This window comes from Vipera ursinii (assembly GCF_947247035.1).
Source record: "Vipera ursinii genome assembly, chromosome: Z".
Lineage (NCBI taxonomy): Eukaryota > Metazoa > Chordata > Lepidosauria > Squamata > Viperidae > Vipera > Vipera ursinii.
Genome location: NC_139517.1, coordinates 98,559,813 through 98,583,723, shown reverse-complemented (window position 1 = coordinate 98,583,723; position 23,911 = coordinate 98,559,813). Strand labels below are relative to the sequence as shown.

Sequence of the window (23,911 nt, the reverse complement as noted above, 5' to 3'; positions counted from 1 at the left end):
GAAACTAATCAAGGAGACAAGCAAACTTGTCAAATTAAGAAGAAACTTCCTAACAGAGAGGACAAGTGGAACAGCTTGCCTTCAGAAATCGTGGGCACTCCATCACTGGAGATTTTTAAGAAGAGGCTAGTCACTTGTTTCAAATGGCGTAAGTACTCCTGCATGAGCTGGATTAGAAGATCTCCAAGGCCCCTTCCAGCTCTATTCCATTCCATTCCATTCTTGTATTCCCCTCCCCTCCCCTCCATTCCATTAAGAAGCCCCTCCCTGCATGTTACTGAAGAATTCTATGAGTTGAAGTCCACACATCTTAAAAGCTGCCCAGGATAAATTCTATTCTTAAAATTTATCAGGAAGTTCTATGGCACCATCTAGTGGTTTCAAAATTGATTTTAAATAAAAAAAATGACAAAAGTTTTATATCAACAAACCCAGTCATTTATTCAAGTATTAACTTTTTGGAATATGAACATTTTTCTGCCACATGATGTTATATATTGAAACTATTTTACCTTATTAAATAATCTCCTGCAGAGTTAGAATTAGAAAATATATTTTCTATATGAATTTGCTTGTAATAGCCCTCTCATTTTGGAAAATTAATTCTACAGGCATTACTGAAAAGGAAGATTTAATACTTAATTGCAACTGTAGAATTGCATTAGTTGTGTAAAAAGGAGTCTGTTGAATGCACAATGTTATACTGGGATCCTATTAGAAAAGAAATGTGAAAACTCTTTTGCACAGCTTTAAATAGTGATGGACAAGTGAATGCATCATAATTTGTAATGTGGTTAAAAAGCTATGAATGGTGAATTGTCGAGGTCTGATCACAAGATCATGCAGGCTAAAAATGGCAATCACTCTAAGGCTCTGAAAGAGTCCAGAGTTCCCAGATACACACAGCTGCAAATAACTGGGAATCCATTATGAGGAGCTTAAACTTACAAAAACTAGAGTTAGTTTATTATCTTTTCCCTAGTAAAATAACTTAAACTAGCATTTACCACTTGAACTCAGACAAGCTTTTATTTTATTTATAAGACTATAAACATACTATTAAAAAAACTCCAGCTCATTAATTGCAGAAAAAGTGCACTTAAACTGCCATTATTTTTCTGTATACTTAGGTTGGTTAAGTGTCATTTGCCTTCAGTGTGAATTAAACTTTCTAAATAAAGACTTACAATCCTAGTTTTCATTTTACCAAGCTTGATTTCGGAGTATATCTGTTGTTGCATAGTGCAGTTTAAGGCTAAGAGAAATTCTTGTTACTGGCATGGTTGGAATCATCAACAACATTCTATTTTATCTAAATAAACTACGGTATTCATTTAATTAAAAAAAGCATTATTTTTTAAGTTCCCTTAGGCCAACAAGATTCATCTTGTTTAATAAGCTCTTTTCAGAAATTATTTCTCCAATACATATTAAAGCTATTCTTTTGTAGCTGATTTGTAATGCTTCAGTGTGCGAGCAGATGGATCAGTAGCCCTGATCCACCTTGGCATCCAATAGTGGGGGAGCCAAGTGGAATGCCCCGGGAAGTGCTTCTCAAAGATCTGACGGTAAAAATATCCTTCTTTTGTTTTAGGAGGATTGAATGGAAATTTCTCTTCAGCTTTCTCCAACAAAAGATCATCGACCTATGGGCAGATATAAAAGAATAAGATATCAGGATTTCATCATAAGTGCTTAAATAGAGGTGTAATGTCCAATTTTGGCCCTCAAGCTACCCAACTCCTTCAGCCAAAACAGAAAAACTAAAAATCATCCTCGTCCACTCTGGGAGGCTCCATATGCAAAGCTGATGAGCTTCATGTCATTCACAGATTGCCCACTTTTGCCCTAGCCTACGTCTTTCATGATCTACTTTCAATATACTCACACTAGCTCTATTAAATGAATTAAAGAGCATTTTAGTCAGACTAGCTTTAAAAATTCGACCTGTTACCTGAAGATCAATATAATCTTGTAGCATAGAGAACCAAGATTTTTTGATAGAAGTTAAGCCATCACTGAAAGCTTCCTTGGGTCTCCAAAGTATTTCTTTAGGCAATAAGTTAGAATCTTCAAAGGCTTCCCTTAAGAGGTGCTTTTCAATCCCATTCTGTGCAGAGATAACATAATCAAGAATCAATTAGAAATACATTCCTTAGGAATAAATACTTCAGAAATTATAAAAAAAATTCAGAAACAGATCAGCACGACAATCCTAGATTCAGCACATTTTTAAGAATAACCTATCCTATTAATTTCAAAGTCTTTGGCATGGTTTCTTGTCATAGAATTTAGGTTTGAATGCTAAATCTGTCAGTTGAATTGAGACCCATTTAAAGAAATCTATAGCAAGACAACTAATGATCACAACCTAAGGCTAAAAATCGCAAGCATCCACAAGTGAGATAGCTTCAGAGAATAATCAGTGAAACTTAAATGTAGAGTATAGCCTCATATGGTCATACTGTAATTTCCTCATTGGTCTAGTAATAAAAGCTAGTTTACCTTTGGGATTCTGAGTTCTGCTGGTAAAGAAAGGTAGTAAGCAGTAAACTGGTGATCTAAAAATGGAACTCTTAGTTCAAGACTGAAAACAGAAACAAATATTATTGGTGTACAAAATAAGCATAGAGATTTGAAAAATACACATTGTACAATTTATACATTAACAGAAAGTAAGCCATGATTAAATCACGATTTATTTAAAACCACCGTCTGCTTTGAAACATTAAGTTATAATTATGGAATAAGCCACACTTCACCAAAAATAACACAAAAGCATTATAGCTTATATGACAATGATACGTTTCTTTGACACATTCCATGTTCTTTTGATTTAATAATGCCAACTATTGGGGCACTGGAAGTGGTCCTTCTCTGTGGCAATGCCCTCTGAAAGACCACCTGGGCCTCCTTGCTCTCTAGAATGAGGTTCCCTGGAAACCCAGGTGGCCTCCACCCTATTGGTCTTTCAGAGGGCATTGAAGACCTGCGCTGTGGCCCTTTTCCCAGGTCTTTAGCAAAAGTGACCGAAGCCCCCTTCTGAGAGGTGCAGTTTGCTTCTTGTTATCTAGTTATTGCCAAACTTTGTTTTTATTCTTTTATTGCTTTGTGGTTTTTAACTGTGAGCTGCCCAGAGTCATTGAGAATCTGGTGGCATAAAAAAGTAAATAATAAATGAAATAAATATGAGGAAAGGCCATAGTTCAAATGTAACCTTGATTATATAAATTCTCTATTAGCCTTCTCCCAAATCAGAGTTCTTTCAATACACTACACCTCCCCTCACATTCAGCTAGTATAGCTGCACAGGCAGAGATACATCTAATTTCCAATCAGGAAAGTTTTTCGACTCTCCTCAAAACAGTAACTTGTTTTTTTGCATAATATTTCCAAAATGTTTCAAACTTGAGAATTATTTATTTGTTGTTAAATAATTTCAACTGAACTTTAATACATTACTCCTTTTGACGATTGACTCAACTGGTGCTAACAATTTTTTTTCCTGTCTCATTATTACAAATTACTTGTAGAGTAATTCTAGTGGTCATCTGTTCTTTAAAATATATAAATATGGCACTGTACTGTATTCTCAAAGGGAATATTCTATAGCTAAAAACAACATGTCTCAACTGGATATGCATTTATGCAGTGTTTCCTTTCTCACTTCAATTCTCCTTGGACTGATGCAACAGTCCAGGAACTCCTACCAAAGCAGATACAGTGGTATCTCAGTACTCATCATTAATTGATTCTAGGAGGCACAGTGAGTACCAAAAACGATAAGTACCAAACAATTTTTTCCCATACAGAATAATGTAGTTAATCACAAAGCAGCTGACACCAACACATTCTAGTTTGTGCGTTGAATACCAAACAAATGATGAGTACCAGGATAAAATTTTCACATCAAAATGCACTGAGTACCAAATTTGATGAGTTTCAAAGCAGTTGAGTACCAAGGTACCATTGTATATGAGGATGGACAATATATATATATATACATGGGCATGACCATGTCATGAATTTTAGTCAAAGATAAGCAACCACTAATAAATTTATATAAACAAAAAAGGCTGACACACAGTGTGTAATAACAACTGGAAAAGTAGATGATCAGTCTTCAAATAGGGAATAAAGTTCAGAACATGTGTCAGTTCTTAGTATAGTGGAAATTATTCCTATTCCTTTATGAACTCCTTCAAAAATGGTCAGGCTGGAAAAGTGACATCAACTATCCTGAAACTGAAAATCACATTTTGGGAGAAGCCTAAATTAAATAAAGATATTTGTTCTAAATAAATGAATTAAGTCTCTTGTGACACAATCAGCCAAAGCTGTAGACCAAGCCTGATTGAGCTATTGTTACAAGGATACATGATGATATCATGATTTCATTAATCAAATATTTGGGAGGAATAGATTCAATCACTGACATCGCATCAGGGCTGATTATGCAAAACGTATGCGGAATGGTTCTATAACAAAATTGTATCCACTGGAGAGCAATCAGTGAGAGAGAGAATTGCTATTGATACTAAAGAGATGAAGGATCTTATACTTTGAGCTCCGGACGGCGCCCGACCTTCGCTCCTTCCGACGGGATCTTAAGACCTACTTGTTTGAACAAGCCGGCCTGGCCTGATGGGCTTTGGGTTTTATTACTGCTTTTAACGTATTTTAACTTATTGTTTTAAGGTATTGGGCACTTTGTTTAATCTTTTCTTAATTTCTGCATTCTTGTATTAGTATTTATTGCCCTGTTCACCGCCCTGAGTCCTTTGGGAGAAGGGCGGTATACAAATAAAATTCTATTATTATTATTATTATTATTATTATTATTATTATTATTATTATTATTATTATTATTATTATTATTATTATTATCTATGAAGCTGTTCCAGAATGGTTTAGAATGATTTAATACTAAAAAGCAGTAGAGACAAGGTTAACTGGCAAGCATTTGTTAATTAAGTTACAAAGATGGCCTAGGCACCAGTATTAATCAATATTCCTAAGGGTTTCAGAATTAATATCAGCGTAATCTTCTGGGAAGATTCCTTTGAGGGAGGATTTATTCTCCTTGTTTTCTAACTCTGGGGAAATTAATATACTGTAGGAGAGACCAGATTGGTACAAATGATAGAGGTTTCATCAGTATTGACAAAGTCAGGTAGTACTGACAACATCTAGGTAGATGTTGCCAGACGTCTTGAACAAATTAAGAGAGAACTAAGAAGGTTTCTTGAAGGAATCTATTTCCATTAAAACCCGATGAACTGAGGAGAAAATGAATTGAGATAGTTTTGTTTCATACATTTCTGGCAGTGGATGCAAGAATCAACCTTAGATCTCTACCTGGATAAAACAAAGAAAATGGGCATCTAAGGGCATAAATTGCTGCCACAGTAAGAGCAAAACAGTGACTGGAGACCATAAACCTTGAATATGATTGCAAAGGCTTGAAGCCCAAAGATTTAATACCACAGATTCTCTCAATTGCATCTGTCCTCCTGTTTAAAAATATAAACATGCAGTAGAAAGAAAAAAGAAAAAAAATAGTGAAATGAAAGCTATATAGCAAAATATGGAAGACGTTTTCAACAGTAAGCCTGAAGAATGGAAAGTAAACTGCAGGGGTGAAACATGCTCTTCATCAAAAAAAACCTTCTTCACTACAGAAAGTTCCTAAGAGGGTTTCGGTGCAAATGTAGAAGCCATATATACTGTAAGATCTACAAAGAGAGATCCATGGGGGAATTAGAGGATCTGCAGTGGAGCACTACCCATGGGCAGCAGTTGTCCTATCAGCACGGAGAACATCAAACAGGTAGAGCTCTCTGAGAAGTCTCTCACTTTCTTCAGCAGCTTCTTCAGCTGTTGGTGCCTAGAAGAGAGTATGGAGGTTATTTTCATGCAAAGTCAGATTGGGCTGCTGCTATGCATAGCTGTGTGTAGTTCATAAACAGCACTAAAGATAATTCTTTTGGTTCAAGAACAATAGGGTTGCCATGCCACAAACTTTCAGTGCTGAAGTAATGCTTGGACCCAGGAAAATTATGGACTTTTGCATTAGCAGAAAATGCTTCTACTCACACAAGACTAAATAAGTATGTTCGCATGTTAACCCTCCCTACCCCTTCAAAAATCCAGAAAGACGGGCAGTAGATATTCTAAAACAGTAATTATACAGAGTATCTCACTCTATAGAAGCAGAAGTGCATTAACCTAGAAATACATCCAATATGGACCCATATCTGGCTCAGTGGGTTAGGACGCTGAGCTTGTCGATCAGAAGGTCGGCAGTTTGGCGGGTCGAATCCTGAGTGCCGTGTAACAGAGTGAGCGTCTGTTACTCCCAGCTTCTGCCAACCTAGCAGTTGGAAAGCACGTAAAAATGCAAGTAGAAAAATAGGGACCATTACGGTGGGAAGGTAACAGCATTCCGTGCGCCTTTGGCATCTAGTCATGCCAGCCACATGACCACGGAGACATCCTCGGACAAGTGCTGTCTCTTTGGCTTTGAAACAGAGATGAGCACCGGCCCCTAGAGTCGGAAATGACTAGCATGCATGTGCGGGAGAACCTTTACCTTTACCTTATTTAAAATGTCCCTTTTCTCCTACCATTTGAAGTGTACAGAAACTAGGGGCATTACTACACTTGTAAAAACTTTCTCAAGTATGTTTCAAAGAGGATCACAGAAATTCAGCACTCTGAGATTTCAACAGGTTAATCATTAAAATAATGATGACAATAATAATTTTAAAAACAATAAGATCAGGTATATAGGGTAAATAAATTTTCCACTGGTATGCTTATTCCTGCCATGTTTGACCTTTTGTCACCGCAGCAGATACTAGATTTCCTCAGATTACCATGACTGATTTGATCAACACTCCCTCTTTTTGATCCCAATCTAAACAACTATGTCTGGTGAGAGAGGGACATCAGGGAAGACCTTCCCAACTACCTGGGATGCCTCCCTACCCTACAACTGATACCCCTCAGCCCATGACTTCTAATCCACTGCTGCTGGATTGGGGAGGAGGCAAATGTATGTATGTATAACCACTTCGGCATCTGTAACTGAATCTTAAATCAGATAATGGTTTTCATGTCCTTTTCAGTTCTTAACTTTGGGTGGGAAAGCATAGAATAGTTCGTTGCTCAGTTCTTCCTGTCTGCAAATAAAGTTCAGCCATATTTATAAATATTAAGGTAAAGGTAAAGGTTTCCCTGGTACGCGGTGGCTCAGTGGGTTAGGATGCTAAGCTTGTCGATCAGAAGGTCAGCAGTTTGGCAGGTCGAATCCCGAGTGCCGCGTAGCAGAGTGAGCGCCTGTTACTCGTCCCAGCTTCTGCCAACCTAGCAGTTCAAAAACACGTAAAAATGCAAGTAGAAAAATAGGGACCACTACGGTGGGAAGGTAACAGCGTTCCGTGCACCTTTGGCGTCTAGTCATGCCGGCCACATGACCACGGATACGTCCTCGGAAAAGCGCTGGCTCTTCGGCTTTGAAACAGAGATGAGCACGACTAGCACGCATGTGCAGGGGAACCTTTACCTTACCTTTAAAGGTTCCCCCGCACATGTGTGCTAGTTGTTTCCGACTCTAGGAGCCGGTGCTCATCTCCGTTTCAAAGCTGAAGAGCCAGCGCTTGTCCGAGGACGTCTCCATGGTCATGTGGCTGGCATGATTAGACACCAAAGGCGCACGGAACGCTGTTACCTTCCCACTGTAATGGTCCCTATTTTTCTACTTGCATTTTTACGTGCTTTCCAACTGCTAGGTTGGCAGAAGCTGGGGATAACAGACGCTCACTCTGTTACACGGCACTCAGGATTCGATCCACCAAACTGCCGACCTTCTGATCAACAAGCTCAGCGTCTTAACCCACTGAGCCACCGCGTCCCTTTTATAAATATTAGCATCTATGAAAATTACTTTAAAAAGCATTCCCTTATTATGGTGCTTGGCACAGGCAATAAAGATTACACTACCTTATGAAAATAGATATATCCTTGGGTCAACTCATCTGATCCTTCTCCTGAGAAAATAACTACACTGTCTGTTTTCTTTCGGATGTATTTGGAGACCAGATACATGCCTAGAATGAGAAACAATTCTCGCTCAAAATTGTTTACCAATCTCACACGATAAGACCTATGTGCAGTTGTATTTTTCACAGTAACTTGCATGACTTATTTCCTTTCATAGCCATTCAACAGAGATTATATAGAAATATAGTCTTTTAACTTAGCAGAAGTTTAGATACTTTATTCAACAATCATTGCAGTTCAATGCACCATTTGGGCTAGTTGGAGGATACAAACAGAAAAACAAATAAACACGAGTTTTGGTAGTATATAGATAATTACATAAGTAATACATCAAGCTTATGTGCATGTAATTGGGCTGGTGGGGGTAAACTTTCTCATCGTCCTTTTTATAATATTCTTCCCCTCTCTATCATCACCAATAGCATGATCAAGGTACCCTGATGAAGAAAATTAGGTAGAAGGCGCTCTAACTGAACATTGCAGATTCTCTCCAGTTTTCAGGGAACTTAGCTTTCTTTTACATTTAGTAATAGCAATAGCACTTAGACTTATATACCACTTCATAGTGCTTTATAGCCTTTTCTAAGCAGTTTACAGAGTCAGCATATCCCCCCCCCAACAATCTGGGTCCTCATTTAGTAACATCCACAAACCCATTTAGTAACATCCACAAACCCAGCATTATTAGATAGCTGGTGGTCTGGCATTTTTTCCACAGACTTAAATTTGGATTCCACTCAATGGAATCAATATATTATGTATTAACTTATGTTAAGAACATAAATAATGAAAGGGAATCTGTAATTTCATCATGTAGATAACAATGATGTGGAAGGCCATAAGAGGCTACTTTAAACAGTAGCCCATAATACTCAATATTGTTTTCTCTGAGCGAAGACGTTGTTCGGCATTTTAAACAGGATTCTTGCTCCCATAACTGGAAATGTCTGGCATAAAACTTGGGACCTACTGTATGTCAAAATAAGGTCTACCAAGTAAATTGTAAATTTTTACAAGACCATCTATCTGATTTGGTATGGAAGGTATTATAACCATCAGGACAGGATAACCTAATAATTTTCAAAAAAGTACTTCTTTCCATTTTTCAGAAATTTTCTTTTCCCATCTTCTTTTAATCTCATGCTTTCCTCCCCCTCCCCCCATTATCAGTAAATACAATGCTAGGCAGAAAAAATACATGGATGCTGCCCTGTACAGGAAAGTATTGAAGGATTAAAATTCTATTTAATTTATGCTTGTATTCATCCTGCTTCAAAGCAGGGCTAACTGAGTAGGAAGGCAGACCAACTCCCATAATTTGCAAACCTTACCCACTGATGCTCGTATTGTTGTGATGTCATATGTTTCCAAGGAAAATATTACTTCTTCTAGTGACTGAATCCCTTCTTGAGAACTAAACATAACCTCATGATGTTCACTTCCAATGTGCGCTGCTACCTATTAAAAACAAACATTTATATTAAACTTGTTAAATTGAATTTTCATGCAGCATGCAATCAATAAAAGTTGGATTCTGGAATATATATTTTATAAATTAGTATGTTTTATTTTCCTCAATCCATGTTCTAATGGAGCAAGACCATGAGTTATCGAGTCCAGAAGCTTAAGCTGAAGCTTATTCAGCATCCAATTTCCTCCACTGACCAATTGACATTTTATGAAAGTCACAATAAGGCGTGAATGTGCTAACCTTCCCTCCTTGTTGCTAGCCAACAGGATGTGTTGAATGGAATATTGCTCCCAAGACAGATAACAGAGAATTAATCTAACAATAACAATATACAAGGCCATCAATTTATCTTAGGCCAGAAAATGCTATAAAAATAATTATACAGTGCAGGACAAAGTATTCTCTTTGCTTGCTTTGAATCTACTAATAATCAATTTTACTGAATTGCAATAAAGTTGCTTTGATCTGTGAAATTTTCTTCAAATCTATCCATTCTATCTTAACAGCCTAGAACAGTGGTGGCGAACCTATGGCACGCGTGCCAGAGGCGGCACTCAGAGCCCTGTCTGTTGGCATGCGTTCCACCGCCACCAGCAGCAGTTCCATCAGGCCACCGCCGCCACCACCCGGAGCAAGAGCCCTGCCCAGCACAAAGGAGGCGAAGTGGCCAATTAGCAAGCTCAAGTAGAGGTGGTAGAGCAGAGGTCACCAACCATTGTCAATTGATGGACTGGAAGAAAAGGGAGGGGGAAGCATTTTACATGCCTGCATGCAATGCACTGGGCCGTGAGCATGCATGCACTGCAAAAGGGGCAGGACTAGTGCCTTCATGATACTGCCTAGCCCTGCCCTGTTCTTGTGTGGTGCAGTGCCTTGTATCTGCACCCTGCGGCACAGCGGCAGCCATTTTTGCACCTTGCAGCACAGTGGCCCATTTTTGCGCTCCTGGTTTTTGCATGCCAGAGGCAGCACTCAGAGGCACCTCCCTCTGAGGGTCCCTGAGGGCACCACAATTTATTTCATTTATTTATTTATTTATTTTAATTCCATTTATATCCCGCCCTTCTCCGAAGACTCAGGGCGGCTTACAAGCTTAGCAGTAGCCTTCATTCTATGTATATGCCTGCTTATTAGGGCTTTCACACACACCCCAAGCGGTATTATTACAAAGTCAGCTTAATTGCCCCCAACAATCTGGGTCCTCATTTTACCTACCTCGGAAGGATGGAAGGCTGAGTCAACCTTGAGCCTGGTGGGATGCGAACCTGCACTAATTGCAGACTAATTGCAGGCAGCCCTGGCACTTTGTCATAAATAAGTGGGTTTTGGGTTGCAGTTTGGGCACTCGGTCTCTAAAAGGTTCTACATCACTGGCCTAGAACCTTGCTTAAATGCAAACATGAAAGCTAAATTTCTAGAAAGTACTTCTGGACCTCCTAACATTCTGCATATGGTGTTAAGAAAAAATGTTTTAATGACAAAACTGCTGACCAATAATACCACTGTACCTTTCTTGCAGCCAGTAGATCAGGACTATCTTCCATCCCAATAGAAAATGTTTGCAAGGGATAGGAAAAGTTTTGCTCTTTAATAAGTTTGATAAGTATGGAAGCCACCAAGCTAGAATCCAAGCCACCTAGTAAAACATGAATTGTTGCTGATATTGTGCTTATCTTTTTTTCTCATCATTTAGAAATTTTAAGCAGCTCAAGATATTCTTCCTTCCTATTTAGAATCCTTTTTCAAAGGAATCAACTTTCCAATAATTTTTAGAGGATTCTGAAATTATTTGGAAATTTATCTGGCCCATAATGATTATTGCTATATCATCCTTTATTTTACGACTGGAAGACATTTTGCAGTTTAAGAATTGGAAGTCAACAGTTATAGAATTAACTAGAGCTTTCTATCTAATTCCATTAGTTAGAGCATATAAAAAATTCTTCTGCACTGAATTAAGCCTTTACGGCTTCAAATAGACAAAATAAATTTATAAGGAAGAATAATCTTGCATCCTTTTTCTAAAAAAACACTGACCAGAGATGAGATTTCACTGATTTATCAACTGATATAAAGGCAGAAAACAGGCTATGGAAAATGTGTATCTATTATTATGCAACTACTTCTGTAAAATACTTAAAAGCAGTATCCATTAAACTTTTCCTAAATATAGAATTGTTGCTAAAAGAATAAAAACATTGCAAATACAGTGCAGTTGCATAAGATACATTAAGGTAATTTGTGCCATCAAGTCAGCATTGACTTAGTATTGATAAGTCCATGTATTTTCCTTGGCAACATTTTTAGAAGTGATGTGCCACTGCTTTCTTCCTTTGGCTGAATAATGCAAAACTGGCACAAAGTCATTCAACTGACTTCATGTTTGAGATGGGAGTAAAATTCATAAGTCTCTCAGTTTCTAATCTGGGTACCTTTTACCATTACACAAAGCTGCCTCTCTATCTGTTATATTAAAGGATTTGTTATGGTTGTGGTTCTTATTTTACCTGACAAGAGACAACCAATTCTTCTATGAGACATCAAACGTTTTCTAACAGCATTTTCAAACAAAAGTCGAATGTTGCTTTTCACAGTTTCAACATCAACACCTAGCAAGAAAACAGAATTTTCACTAAAATAGATGAAAAGGAAGGACAAAGTACTAATCCATTTTCAAATAACTGCTTACAAAACTTCAAGATATTATCTCCTTGGAATAATGTTAACAATAACCAATAAAGTTGCTTCTTGGTCCAAATTCTAGAACTCACCAATCAGTATTAGGTAAGATGTTTGGCAAGAAAGATCTATCCTCTCTCCAGCAATGAATAAATAGAATAGAATAGAATAGAATAGAATAGAATAGAATAGAGTAGAGTAGAGTAGAGTAGAGTAGAGTAGAGTAGAGTAGAGTAGAGTAGAATAGAATAGAATAGAATAGAATAGAATAGAATAGAATAGAATAGAATAGAATAGAATAGAATAGAATAGAATAGAATAGGAATAGAATAGAATAGGAACAGGAATCAACTTTCCAATAATTGAACGGGACTTTGTAGGTCATTTAAACCAAACCCCTGCCCAAGCAGGAGTCCCTACACCATTTTTGACATATGGCAGTTCAGTCTCTTCTTGAAAGCCTCCAGTGATGAAGCACCAACAATGGGGGGTGAGGGGGAATAGAAAGTGACTGAAATACCTTTTCCTGATTGGGCTGAATCCTTCCCTTTTGACTGTGGCCTCTATCACCACAATCCACAGACTGTCTTCCAAACATGTATGGCCATGACAAAAGTCTCCCCTGACCCAAGAATATGAGATATGCTGACAGGAAGACACATATTCCAATAAAGGAGAATATTTGTAGCTCAAAGTTGAAATGAGGGATAGTCTCTGAGCTTGGTTGTTTTTCTATAAATGTTTCATTACCCAAACTAGATACGATAGCTAGCACTGATGATGTTACCTAGTTTGGATAATGAAATGTCTGCAACAAAACAACCAAGTCAGGAAAGCACCAGACACATATTCACTGGAATGGAATGCAACCTGCCCGACATGTGAACCTGCCTGAAAACTGAACAATGCTGTTACCTGAGGGCAGATTTTGTATTGTACTGTAGGCAGCATGCAAAGGTTCCTCTCTAGGGCTGTGAAATTTGACCACTTCCACTGACGCAACTTTACCACTTAGTTTTAAATCCAATACTTCATAATGTCCAGGAAGAAAAGGCTCCACTTTGAGAGCACTGGACGTATTGTGTTTCAAGTTAATCAGACCTACAAATATAAGAAAGCACATAGATTGGGCAGTTGTTATTTTACACTTGGTCAGAAGAAAATGCCTGTCAAAATAACTTTTGAAAGTATAGGTTTCAGAACACCAGTTTTAACAGTGAAATGTGAATTATGAACAGGAGAAGATTTATTTGTGTTATAAGCCTAATTCAAGTCACAATAGTTGCACTGTGCACATGCACATATATACTTGAGTATAAGCCGACTCGAGTATAAGCCGAGACCCCTAATTTTACCCCAAAAAACTTGAAAAAGTTATTGACTCGAGTATAAGCCAAGTATAAGTATAAGCTTGGCCCCTTCTTAGCAACATATCTATATTCTGTGCCACGACGAGCCGCTCGTTGACTCTGGCAGCATCCCGGAGCTGGCTCGGGCCACGGTTCGCAGGGTCCGCTCATCAGGCTGCCAGGCTTCCTGGCAGCACATCCCGCAGGGAAGGTCTGCTAGGGAGGCGGCAGTCAAGCGTTGTTTCCCTCCTCGTGTGCGCGCGTATGTGTGTGTGTGTGTGTGAGACCTGCGGGAACGGCTGGTAGAGGTGGCGGCAGTCTGGCGTTTCCCCCCCTCATGCATGCGTGCGTGTGTCAGACCTGCGGGAATGGCTGGTAAGGAAGCGGCGTCCCCCCCCTCCTGTGTTTCGGGCCCACGGGGCTTGACACACAGAGAAACGCAAATGCCGGACTGCCGCCACCTTTACTAGCCATTCCTGCGGGTCTGACACACACACACACACACACACGCACGAGGGGGAGAAACAACGCTGGACTGCCGCCACCTCTGCCAGCCCTGCAAGCCTCTGCCGCCCCTTCTCTCCGCTGCCTGTTCCGAACGAAGGAGCGTCCCTTCGTTTGGGCCAGGCTGCTGAGAGAAGGGAGCGGCAGAGCCTTGCAGAGCTGCTCCCTTCGGCTCCTCTTTGTTCAGGCCAGGCAGTGGAGAGAAGGGGCAGCAAAGGCTTGCAGAGCTGGCAGAGGTGGCGGCAGTCCAGCGTTGTTTCTCCCCTTCGTGCGTGCGTGTGTGTGTCAGACCCACGGGAATGGCTGGTAGGGAAGCGGCATTCCGGCATTCCCCCCCTTCCTGTGTGTCGGGCCCACGGGGCTTGACACACAGAGAAACGCAAATGCCGGACTGCCGCCACCTTTACTAGCCATTCCTGCGGGTCTGACACACACACACACACGCACGCACGAGTGGGAGAAACAACGCTGGACTGCCGCCACCTCTACCAGCTCTGCAAGGCTCTGCCGCTCCCTTCTCTCAGCAGCCTGGCCCGATCGAAGGGACAGTTCTTTTTTTTGTTCACTGGAGTATAAGCCGAAGTGGATTTTTTCAGCCCAAAAAGTGGGCTGAAAAATTCGGCTTATAAAGTATATACGGTATCCTCAAGGGACAAAACAGACTGTGATCCTTTTCATATCCTATGACTAGGGGAAATTCACAAAGTCTGACTATTGTAGATCAGAGGAGAGTTCTGTGTATATTCCAATTCTTTGCCAGCCCTCTTTCCACATTTACCAAGTGAAAATTGTAACCACAGAAGATTGGACAGAAGGTTCATAGAAATTTGCAATCTTCACAACAGCTTTAAGAAAGGGGAGCAAAAACAAAGAAAAAAGATGTCACTGTTTTAAGAATTTAATTAATCTTAATTAATCAAAGTCTGTTTTTTTATCATGACTATTGATCTTTGTTTGAGATAGGAATTAACCAACTAGTTTGTTGCCTGGGCCTGATATTATAGGCTGAGAGAGAATGACTGGCCTAAAATCACCCAAATGGTTTTCATATCTAAGGTAGGACTAGAACTCACCATCTCCTAGTTTCTGGTCAGATGCCTTAACCACAGACCAAATTGGTTCTCAATTAACTTTAAATAATCATATCTTTAAAGTTTGGGCATCTTTTCTATAGACTTACATTGAAGCCTTAAAAAATAAGGTCTGATTTTAATTAAGCATTTCCATGCATTCTTGCTATGCTTATATTCATAAAAGTCTACAACATTTCTTTCTACTAATTTTTTTAAAAGTTTGCCACACATTGTCAGCATTTCACCCATGGAAATTATAGTTCAACAAGGACTTGTATTTCAAACATTTTTTTCACAATACCCCAAAACTAAAACTAAAACAAAACTCATATTAAAGAAGATCACACAATAATCCATATATTTTACTGCAAAACCAATGTCTTGTTTTCCTTTCATGGGTTTAATTCTCTGTGGAAAGGTGTCATATCTCATCATTAGGAAGTTTATGGTTCATTCTTACAAAGAGATTTTGTGGGATGAGGCACAATATTAAACAGGGTAGCAATTTAGTTCTATTTGAGAGTTCATATTCAAGACTGTTATTAAAGGATAGTTCAGAAAGATACAGGATTTGAATTACCTTTTGCTTCAGAGCAAACACCCAGGAAGCCATCGTCAGTTAGGACCCTAAACAATGGTCTAACTCCATATGTATCTCTCCCCAGAAACACCTTTCTATTTGCGCTGTCAAGCAAAATGAATGCAAATACACCATCGAGCATCGAGGCAGTTTCCTCTATTCCTCCTTTGTCATAAAGATGAAGAATTACCTCTCCATCTACTAAGGTCTGGTACTCAAATCCAAACTGTTTCTGTAGCTACGAGGAAAAGAAACATTTTAAAAGTAGTACATAATTAGAACACTGAAGAACAAACACAAAAAGCATATTGTTCACAGCCCACCACCAAAATAACTATATGTCAATAAGAGGGGAAAAATTACAAAAGGGCATGCTTCCCTTTAGTGATCAGATCTCAGCTTCCTACCTATTCATTTTTTCTTAGATTATCTATTAGCTTGAAGGATTTACCTCTATTGATAGGGCACTGAAGACCGCCAGAAATGTTGCAACTTTTAGCCAATCTACTATTTCCCTATATATACAGATTTATATAGTTGTACAAAAAAAAGCAGTGGAGGCAGATGGGAGTAACATATGACTGAGGCCCTAATTTCCGCCCGCCCTTGCATATGGCAGATGACCCTGTTGGGGACCATAAGAGGCCAATTAAATATATGATTATAAATGAGGTATTTTACATTGGAATACCCAACCAAGGGAATTTTACTTGTTGTGTACGTTGATCTTTGGGGCAAAGGTGTTTTTTAAAATTTCTTCTAGACATTTCAAGCACTGAATATTAGATTTTATTTGTTTCAAGAGTCTCATTCTCTAATGGAGGCTTCCATTTCTGTGCTTATATTTATTATAGTCTTTGTTCTCTTAATTGAATACCATCCTAGGAACATATTGGGGGGAGAAATATAATAAATATTAAGGTATTTAAGTGTAATCTTAAACAGATAGGAGAATGATAAACAATGACAAATTTATTTGTAACTTGACAAAACATAAAAACACGTTTGCCTCTGCTAATCATTCAATATATTTTAGAGGACACTAATAAGTGTATAAGGATCTATTGAACGCTTAATCCTAAATTGCCCACATTTTCTATGGCAGGTTTTAGTCTGTTATCAAACAATTGCTTTGTTTACATTTTTCTGCCATGAATACCCAGTTACCCAATCCATTGGCCCAACTTTTTTGCAATTTCTCAAGCTGCCAGATTCAAGGGAAGAGTTTGTGTGTTAAAATTAGGATATGGACAATAGACTGCCCTTTTACAATTTAAGGAATTTATATGCTGCTGTTCAGTTTTCTCAACCTAGCTTATAAAAATATCTTGAGCCAATATACAGATATGTTAAACACATATAACAGTCTGCCCAGACACCAGATATTAGTGAATGCTACCAAAACCAGTAGAATGTAGTTCTTTTCATATTTGTACCTGTCTGAAGTTGTAGATCTCTCCATTGTAACAGAGCCACAAGTAGGGAAATTTTTTCACCCTTAAAGGTTGCATTCCATATAGCTGATCAACAATTGCTAGACGATGGAAGCCAAAGCAACAGTTGGTAAAGCCATTGACATTTTCAAACCGGAAAGCATCTGGTCCTCGATGGGCTATTTTCATAGCAGAGAGACACTGGGCAGAGAGGCATCCATCACTTCCAAAAAGGGCCCATATGCCACACATGGTGATGATGAATAAAGGCTACTGGGAAGAAAATGAACAAGGAAGAGTTTTTTAATGTTCTGAAATCCATATCCTTACACCATTCCAAGAAAATAAATGTGGCATGTAACTTGCCATAAAAACACATCACACACAAAATTTCAATATTTTATTTGAAATAGTTAAACTATAGTTCAAGGATCCATAAACTTGAGAACTTTAAGATTTGTGGACTTCAACTCCAGAATTCCTCAGACAGCATGGCTGACAGAAGAATTCTGGAATCCATAATTCTTAAAGTTGTCAAGATTGGAAATCCCTGAAATATCCTCACCTATTAACTCAACATTTCAATTTTAATCTATGATGTCATGTTGGTTGTTTATTTTAGAGAACTCTTTACCTTCCTCCTAATCGTGAATACAATAAAATCTGATGGCAATGAAGTAACAGCTATCTACTTGGACAGCCGTTTGTCTGAAATGGTATAGCGTTTCCTGCCTGAGCAGAGGCTTGGACTAGATGATCTCCAAGATCCCTTCCAACATTATTATTATTACTTAGAGTAGACCACCACTAAGAGCCAGAAATAATGGATCAAGGGTATCAAACTTGCCACGTCACATGACGTGTTGCAATGCATCGGGACTCTTTTGCGTTGTTGGCAATGGGGTGGGCATGGCTTCCGTATAACCGGCCTGTGGGCCGGCAGTTTGACACCCCCCTTGTAATAGACGAATAAATCCTACATATGATGGTCAATGAAGCACGCAAAGATAACTCTTCACTTTCTGCTCACAACACATCTGTGACTGTGAGATAGTTTGGGCTATAAGAAAGTAGCTGGCCCAAAGGTACTCAATCACTTCTTTGGTCATGGATTTGATTTTCCCGTTCAAGTACTTAGCCACTTAACACACTGGCTTAAAATGTATCAGTTCTTCATGTGTCTTGCCTACTTTCACATTAATTTATGAATGTCTAAGAAGATCTGCACATCAATCAACATTAATCAATCTTCATGCATGTTTTATTGTAAACAATTGATGCACATTTTCTATATAATGCTAAAAACTGCTTCCATGGAAGACCCATAGAAACCAAAGAAAAACTGTTGTAATCTGCATTTTAGCTTGGGCATTTGCATTACATCAGCTTTTTCCAGATACATATCTAACATTTTCAAGCAACCATATCCATAATTATAAAATCCTAAATAAACCATGTTGCCAATGGAAAATAAAAATAAGGATCCAAAATAACTTTTATTTCTATGGTTGAATCCAATCTGCCGCTTAATAATATTCTCCCATTGATCCTGAGTCAGATAAAGTGTTTTCATTTTCTGTTTGAAGAAAAATAAATATTATTTGAAATTTGAGTCACTCTATTAATATGTCAGGGACGCGGTGGCTCAGTGGGTTAGGATGCTGAGCTTGTCGATCAGAAGGTCGGCAGTTTGGCAGGTTGAATCCCGAGAGCCGTGTAACAGAGTGAGCGCCTGTTACTTGTCCTAGCTTCTGCCAACCTAGCAGTTCGAAAGCACGTAAAAATGCAAGTAGAAAAATAGGGACCACTACGGTGGGAAGGTAACAGTGTTCCGTGCGCCTTTGGCGTCTAGTCATGCCAGCCACGTGACCACGGAGACGTCCTCGGACAAGCGCTAGCTCTTCGGCTTTGAAACAGAGATGAGCATCAGCCCCTAGAGTCGGAAACGACTAGCACGCATGTGCGGGGGAACCTTTACCTTTATTAATATGTCAGCCTCTCAGTAAGTATTTATGTAATATTTAAGTTAATCAGTTGCACAGTTTGTGGCAAGACTGCCTAATAAAGCAAAGGAAAAATATGTATAAATTGTATCAAAACCTGGTGATTACAACAGAATAAAAATGGTAAGCAATTACAAAAATATATATGATATAAAAAATTAAAACCAACAAAAATGTTATCTCAAGCATAACAAAGAAGCAAATCAAATATTAACAGCAAGATAAAGCATAAAAGATTGTATTATGGAAAAAAAGCCCTTAAAATTTATTACATTTCACATACCTTATACCCTATTAACTACTTTGTCAGTAACAAAACATTTTAAGATAACTCTCCAATAACTTTATTATTTAGAAGACATTGGCTTGGATCAAATAGTCCTTCTGGCTGAATTAAATTAAACAAATTAGTGAACAAATTGCTGAATAGGCATATGGCAACACCTGACTGACCTTTCACTAGCCTGGAAGCCAAGTGTGGTCAGATCAAATTAACTCAGATGCCTGGATGAATCTGTGAGCTCAGAGAGCAAACCAGACTTCTTTTTTATAAGCACAGGTAGTCCTCGACTTATAACCGTTCATTTAGTGACCAAAGTTACAACATCATTGAAAAAAGGACTTATGACCATTTTTCACACTATATTCTGCTGTGGAAAAAACTGGCTAAAGAAAAAAATAGCAAGGGTATGAAAGACAGTATCTGGAAGAGGTTTTAATGTTAAGAGAGACAACACAGTTGTGGAGTTGTAGAACACTGGAAAGTACATCCAAACACAACCACACTCCTGACTAACTAATTCACCTAATTGCATGGATTTGCTCACACACTAGCTGAATTCAGACAATACCCTTCGCCACAAATTTGCCAGCAGCTAGTTTTAAACTAGCCTGTTGTGCTAACCCCAACCCCCAACAGAACAGTTAACCTTCTCCTGCTCTTTTCCTCTTGCACAAGTGATACATAGATTGAACCAGCACTGGACATTTATTTTTATTTTTATTTTATTTTTAATCCCATTTATATCCCGCCCTTCTCCGAAGACTCAGGGCGGCTTACAATCTAAGAAGCACAAATCAATGTGCTTAGCAGTAGCCTTCATGTTGTTTGTTTACAAGAAGTCTGACAACCAGAAATCCTGCAGGTGCAGTTGTCTAGACTTTCTTTTGTTTGCATTCGTTACTTTTAAACAATTACGGTCACTTCCGATTCGTCCGTGAATAGTGTCCCGGCGGCCACCAGGAAGGCAAACCGTTGCAGCGGGTTTTTTTCGAGGCAGCGGGATAACAGCTGCTACACCTTGTTCTGCAGCTCTGAATGGCGTAGGGGGAGTTCTGGACATAAATAGAGCGTATGGAAAACTAAGAAGTCCCAGGTCCGTACAGATCCCCTCACCGGCTTACCCTTTCAACTTCAGTTCGGAATTTACACCGGGAAAAGCTGCTGTCACAAGATCAGTCACTAGCAGGCTCTGCAGCTGAACCGCGTGCCGTTTGGCCGAGCTCTACAGAAAGGAAAGCACAACACGGAAAACCAATTGCAACCCGCCGGGCTACTTCTTCTGTAAGATTGAGCCGGATTTCATCAGCCAGCGGTCCGCCCACCGCCCGTGCCTGGGACTTCCTAGTTCGGTTGCCTGCATCGCATTGGTTGGACCCTTTCCTAGGCCGCCGGCTCCGGCTGGGACCAATTCCCGTTTTGCTTTCCGGAAGCTATTTTCCAGCGGATGAGAGAAAAGCCGTCTCGTTTTGAAGCGCAATTCTGCTTGAAATTGGAACTACCTCGCTAGCGCAATTCGGCAGCTGTGTGCCCTTTTTAGACATGACCTAGTTCCGTTAAGGATGATGTCACTAAAAAAAAAACTTCTATACTGGAGATGTGTGTACAAATTACTGTTCGGTAACTCCAGTATGTCATCTGAATGCGCGCGGGGAGGGTGAGGGGTGAGGGCATTTGGCCCAGACTTCAAGACAAAAGAAACACTTATTCTTTTATCTAACAAAGGGTCACGCTGTTTGGAGTGATGTGCCTTGTTTTGTTTTCATAGTAACCGGGTTTTTTTCCATTTTTATTAAGACCAGACCCAGTCTCATGCAGGATATAGGCTAGCCTTTTATTCTCTGAAAGTTCTTGTGTATTAGAGCAGGATCTTAATTCCATAAATTTTCAAGAGGAAACTATCAGGTAGCATAGTATCTTAGAGCCCCTTTAAACCTTTTCAACTTATTCTTGGTTTGCCATTGTGAATTTAAGTAGCAGTAACTTGTAGGCATATAGCCTGCAACACTAGCTGTAACACTAAACACCCCAGCCAATAACCAACACCCTGGAAGACAAACTCAGGATCCAAAAAGATCCTGACAAACTTGAACAATAGGCCTCATCCAACAACATGAAATTTAATGTGGAGAAAAGCAAGGTTTTACACTTAGGCAGGAAAAACCAAAGGTACAAGTACAGATTAGGCGAAACCTGGCTTAAAAAACAGTAGTTGTGAGAAGGACCTTGGAGTCCTGGTGGACAATCACTTAAACATGAGCCAGCAGTGTGCAGCAGCAGCCAAAAAAGCTAATACAATCCTTGATTGTATAAACAGACATAGAAGCAAAATCATGTGAAGTATTAGTACCACTTTATAAATCCTTAGTAACGCTACACCTGGAATACTGTGTCCAGTTTTGGTCACCGCATGACAAAAAAGATTTTGAGACTTTGGCGGAAAAGTGCAAAAAAGAGCAACTAAAATGATTCTAAGCTGTGCTTACTTCATTGGGATCATCAGTCAGAACCTTGACACTGGAAGCACAAACATATGAAGAATGGTTGCAGGAACTGTATTGTGTTGTGGGTTCTGGAACGCAAGGAAGACGCTAGGCAGGGGAGTACAGCATGCAGCTCTTTATTGGTGGTAGCAACTGTACTAGGAAATCAGGTTTACCTGTGCCTCTTATATACCTAGCCAGGTACGCATTCAACCAATCATTTCAAACCTCAGATTTCCCGCCGAAAGCTGATCCCTGCCACAGCAGTTTTGGTACAGCGCCACCTGGTGGTATTGGTTGCGCAGCTGCTGCAATTGTTTCCATTTAACCCAACACATAACACCCCGGGTATGTTTAGTCTAGAGAAAAGAAGGATTAGGAGTGACTTGATAGCAGTATTCCAGTATATGAAGGCCTGCCACAAAGAAGGAATTAACTTTTTTTTCCAAAGCAAAGGCAAAACAAGAAACAAGGAATGGAAACTAATCAAGAGAGAAGTAACCTAGAACTAAGGAGAAACTTCCTAACAGTGAGGAAAATTAACCAGTGGAACAGCTTGCTTTTTGAAGTTGTGGGTGCTTCATCACTGGAGGTTTTTAAGAAAAGACTGGACAGCCACATATCCGAAAGGTTATAGGATTTCCTGCTTGATCAGGAATTGGACTAGTCCAGGGCTTTTCAACCTTTTCATCCATTGTACCACTTTTAGGATATGGCAATATCCAAGTACCACCAGTTGCCCAGCAAGGTGTCAAAAACGATGACAAAAAAAAGAAGGAAAAAAGTGATAAAGTACAGGTAGTCCTCGACTTACAACACTTCGCTTAGTGACTGAAAAAGTGACTTATGACCATTTTTCACACTTATGATAGTTGCAGCATCCCCAGGATCTTGTGATTTACATTCAGATGCTTGGCATATTCAGATACTTGATTCATATTTATGAATTTATATTTATGATGGTCACAGTGTCCCAGGGTCACATGAAGTGGCCAAAACCTGCTGCAACCACCCAGCAGACGGAGGGGGGGGGGAATAAAAACCAAACAGCCCCCCACTGCCAATTCTGAACAGAAATGCTCACGACAATGAAAACCTCGGACAGGAGGAAAAGCGCAGGCAGGCAGTCGTCTTGCTCAGCTGGTGGCTTTTGGTATAGGGAAAGGGGGCAGCTTTGCCCCCCAAACGCTGCCCTCTCACGAAAGCAGGATGAAAACTCTGAAAAACGATCAGGAAAAATGGTTAAAATAGAAGAGTGTCTCTTCTGAACAACAGCAACAAAAAAAAGATCACATCCGCATCCAGCATCATTTTGCTCTTTTAAAAAGACTAACCCCCAACACCAGAAGCCACGCACCATCACCGTTTACCTGCTGTGGCCCCCACAGACCCAAATCCCTTCTTTCCCTTCCTTTGAAGCAAACAACCCCCCTCCCCAATCCTCCCGTTCCTCCCTTCTCAATTACAATGAAAGAAAGCCAAGTTTTTTCTTTTGTGGTCTTTACATATTTAAACTGCTAGAAGGAAATGGGGAAGCGAGCTATCGGGAGATACTCTTCTGTTTTAAGCTTTTTCCCTTGTCGTTTTTTGGAATTTTCATCCTGCTTTCGTGAGAGGGCAGCATTTGGTGGGGTGAAGCTGCCCCCTTTCCCCCCCACAAGCCACAGCCAAGAAAGACACCTGCCTGCCCGCCCGCCCACACTCTTCCTCCTGTCTGAGGTTTTCATTGTTGTGAGCATTTCGGTTGAGGATTGGTAGCGGGGGTGGGGTGGGGTGGGGGTGTTTGGTTTTTATTTCTCCCCCCCATCTGCTGGATGGTTGCAGCAGGTTTTGGTCACTTCACATGACCCTGGGACAGTGTGACCATCATAAATATGAATCATCAACAGAGCCTTGGTGGAGCAGTGGGCTAATGCCTCCTTAAGTAACACCAGCTGCCTGCAATTAGTGCAGGTTCGCATCCCACCAGGCTCAAGGTTGACTCAGCCTTCC

At 39.7% G+C, this 23,911-nt stretch overlaps 1 protein-coding gene across 2 annotated transcripts; it reads right to left on the bottom strand.

Annotated features, from left to right (window-relative positions):
- Nucleotides 1-411: 411 nt before the first annotated feature.
- Nucleotides 412-20,959, bottom strand: ASNS (asparagine synthetase (glutamine-hydrolyzing)). Of its 2 annotated transcripts, none has more exons than XM_083377978.1 (12): nt 20,561-20,959; nt 17,157-17,426; nt 15,721-15,958; nt 13,130-13,315; nt 12,043-12,144; nt 11,044-11,171; nt 9,396-9,522; nt 8,005-8,111; nt 5,787-5,887; nt 2,506-2,587; nt 1,955-2,110; nt 412-1,646 (listed from the first exon to the last, which is right to left on the bottom strand). In XM_083377978.1, the coding sequence occupies exons 2-12, from the start codon at nt 17,403-17,405 to the stop codon at nt 1,437-1,439; spliced, it is 1,686 nt and encodes a 561-aa protein (XP_083234104.1). In that variant the 5' UTR covers nt 17,406-17,426; nt 20,561-20,959; the 3' UTR covers nt 412-1,436. The 2 variants fall into 2 exon arrangements, with proteins under 2 accessions (XP_083234104.1, XP_083234105.1); XM_083377979.1 differs by having other exon boundaries at nt 17,157-17,423.
- Between the last annotated feature and the right edge of the window lie 2,952 nt (nt 20,960-23,911).

Bases quoted from the DNA above. Each gene is read 5' to 3' on its own strand.
- ASNS (XM_083377978.1), bottom strand. From the start codon at position 17,405: ATGTGTGGCATATGGGCCCTTTTTGGAAGTGATGGATGCCTCTCTGCC. The intron at 13,316-15,720 runs GTAATTCAAATC...TTATATTTGTAG, and splicing joins TGTTTGCTCTGAAGCAAAAG to GTCTGATTAACTTGAAACAC. The intron at 2,588-5,786 runs GTAGTGCTCCAC...TTCTGTTTTCAG, and splicing joins AGGACAACTGCTGCCCATGG to TCTTGAACTAAGAGTTCCAT.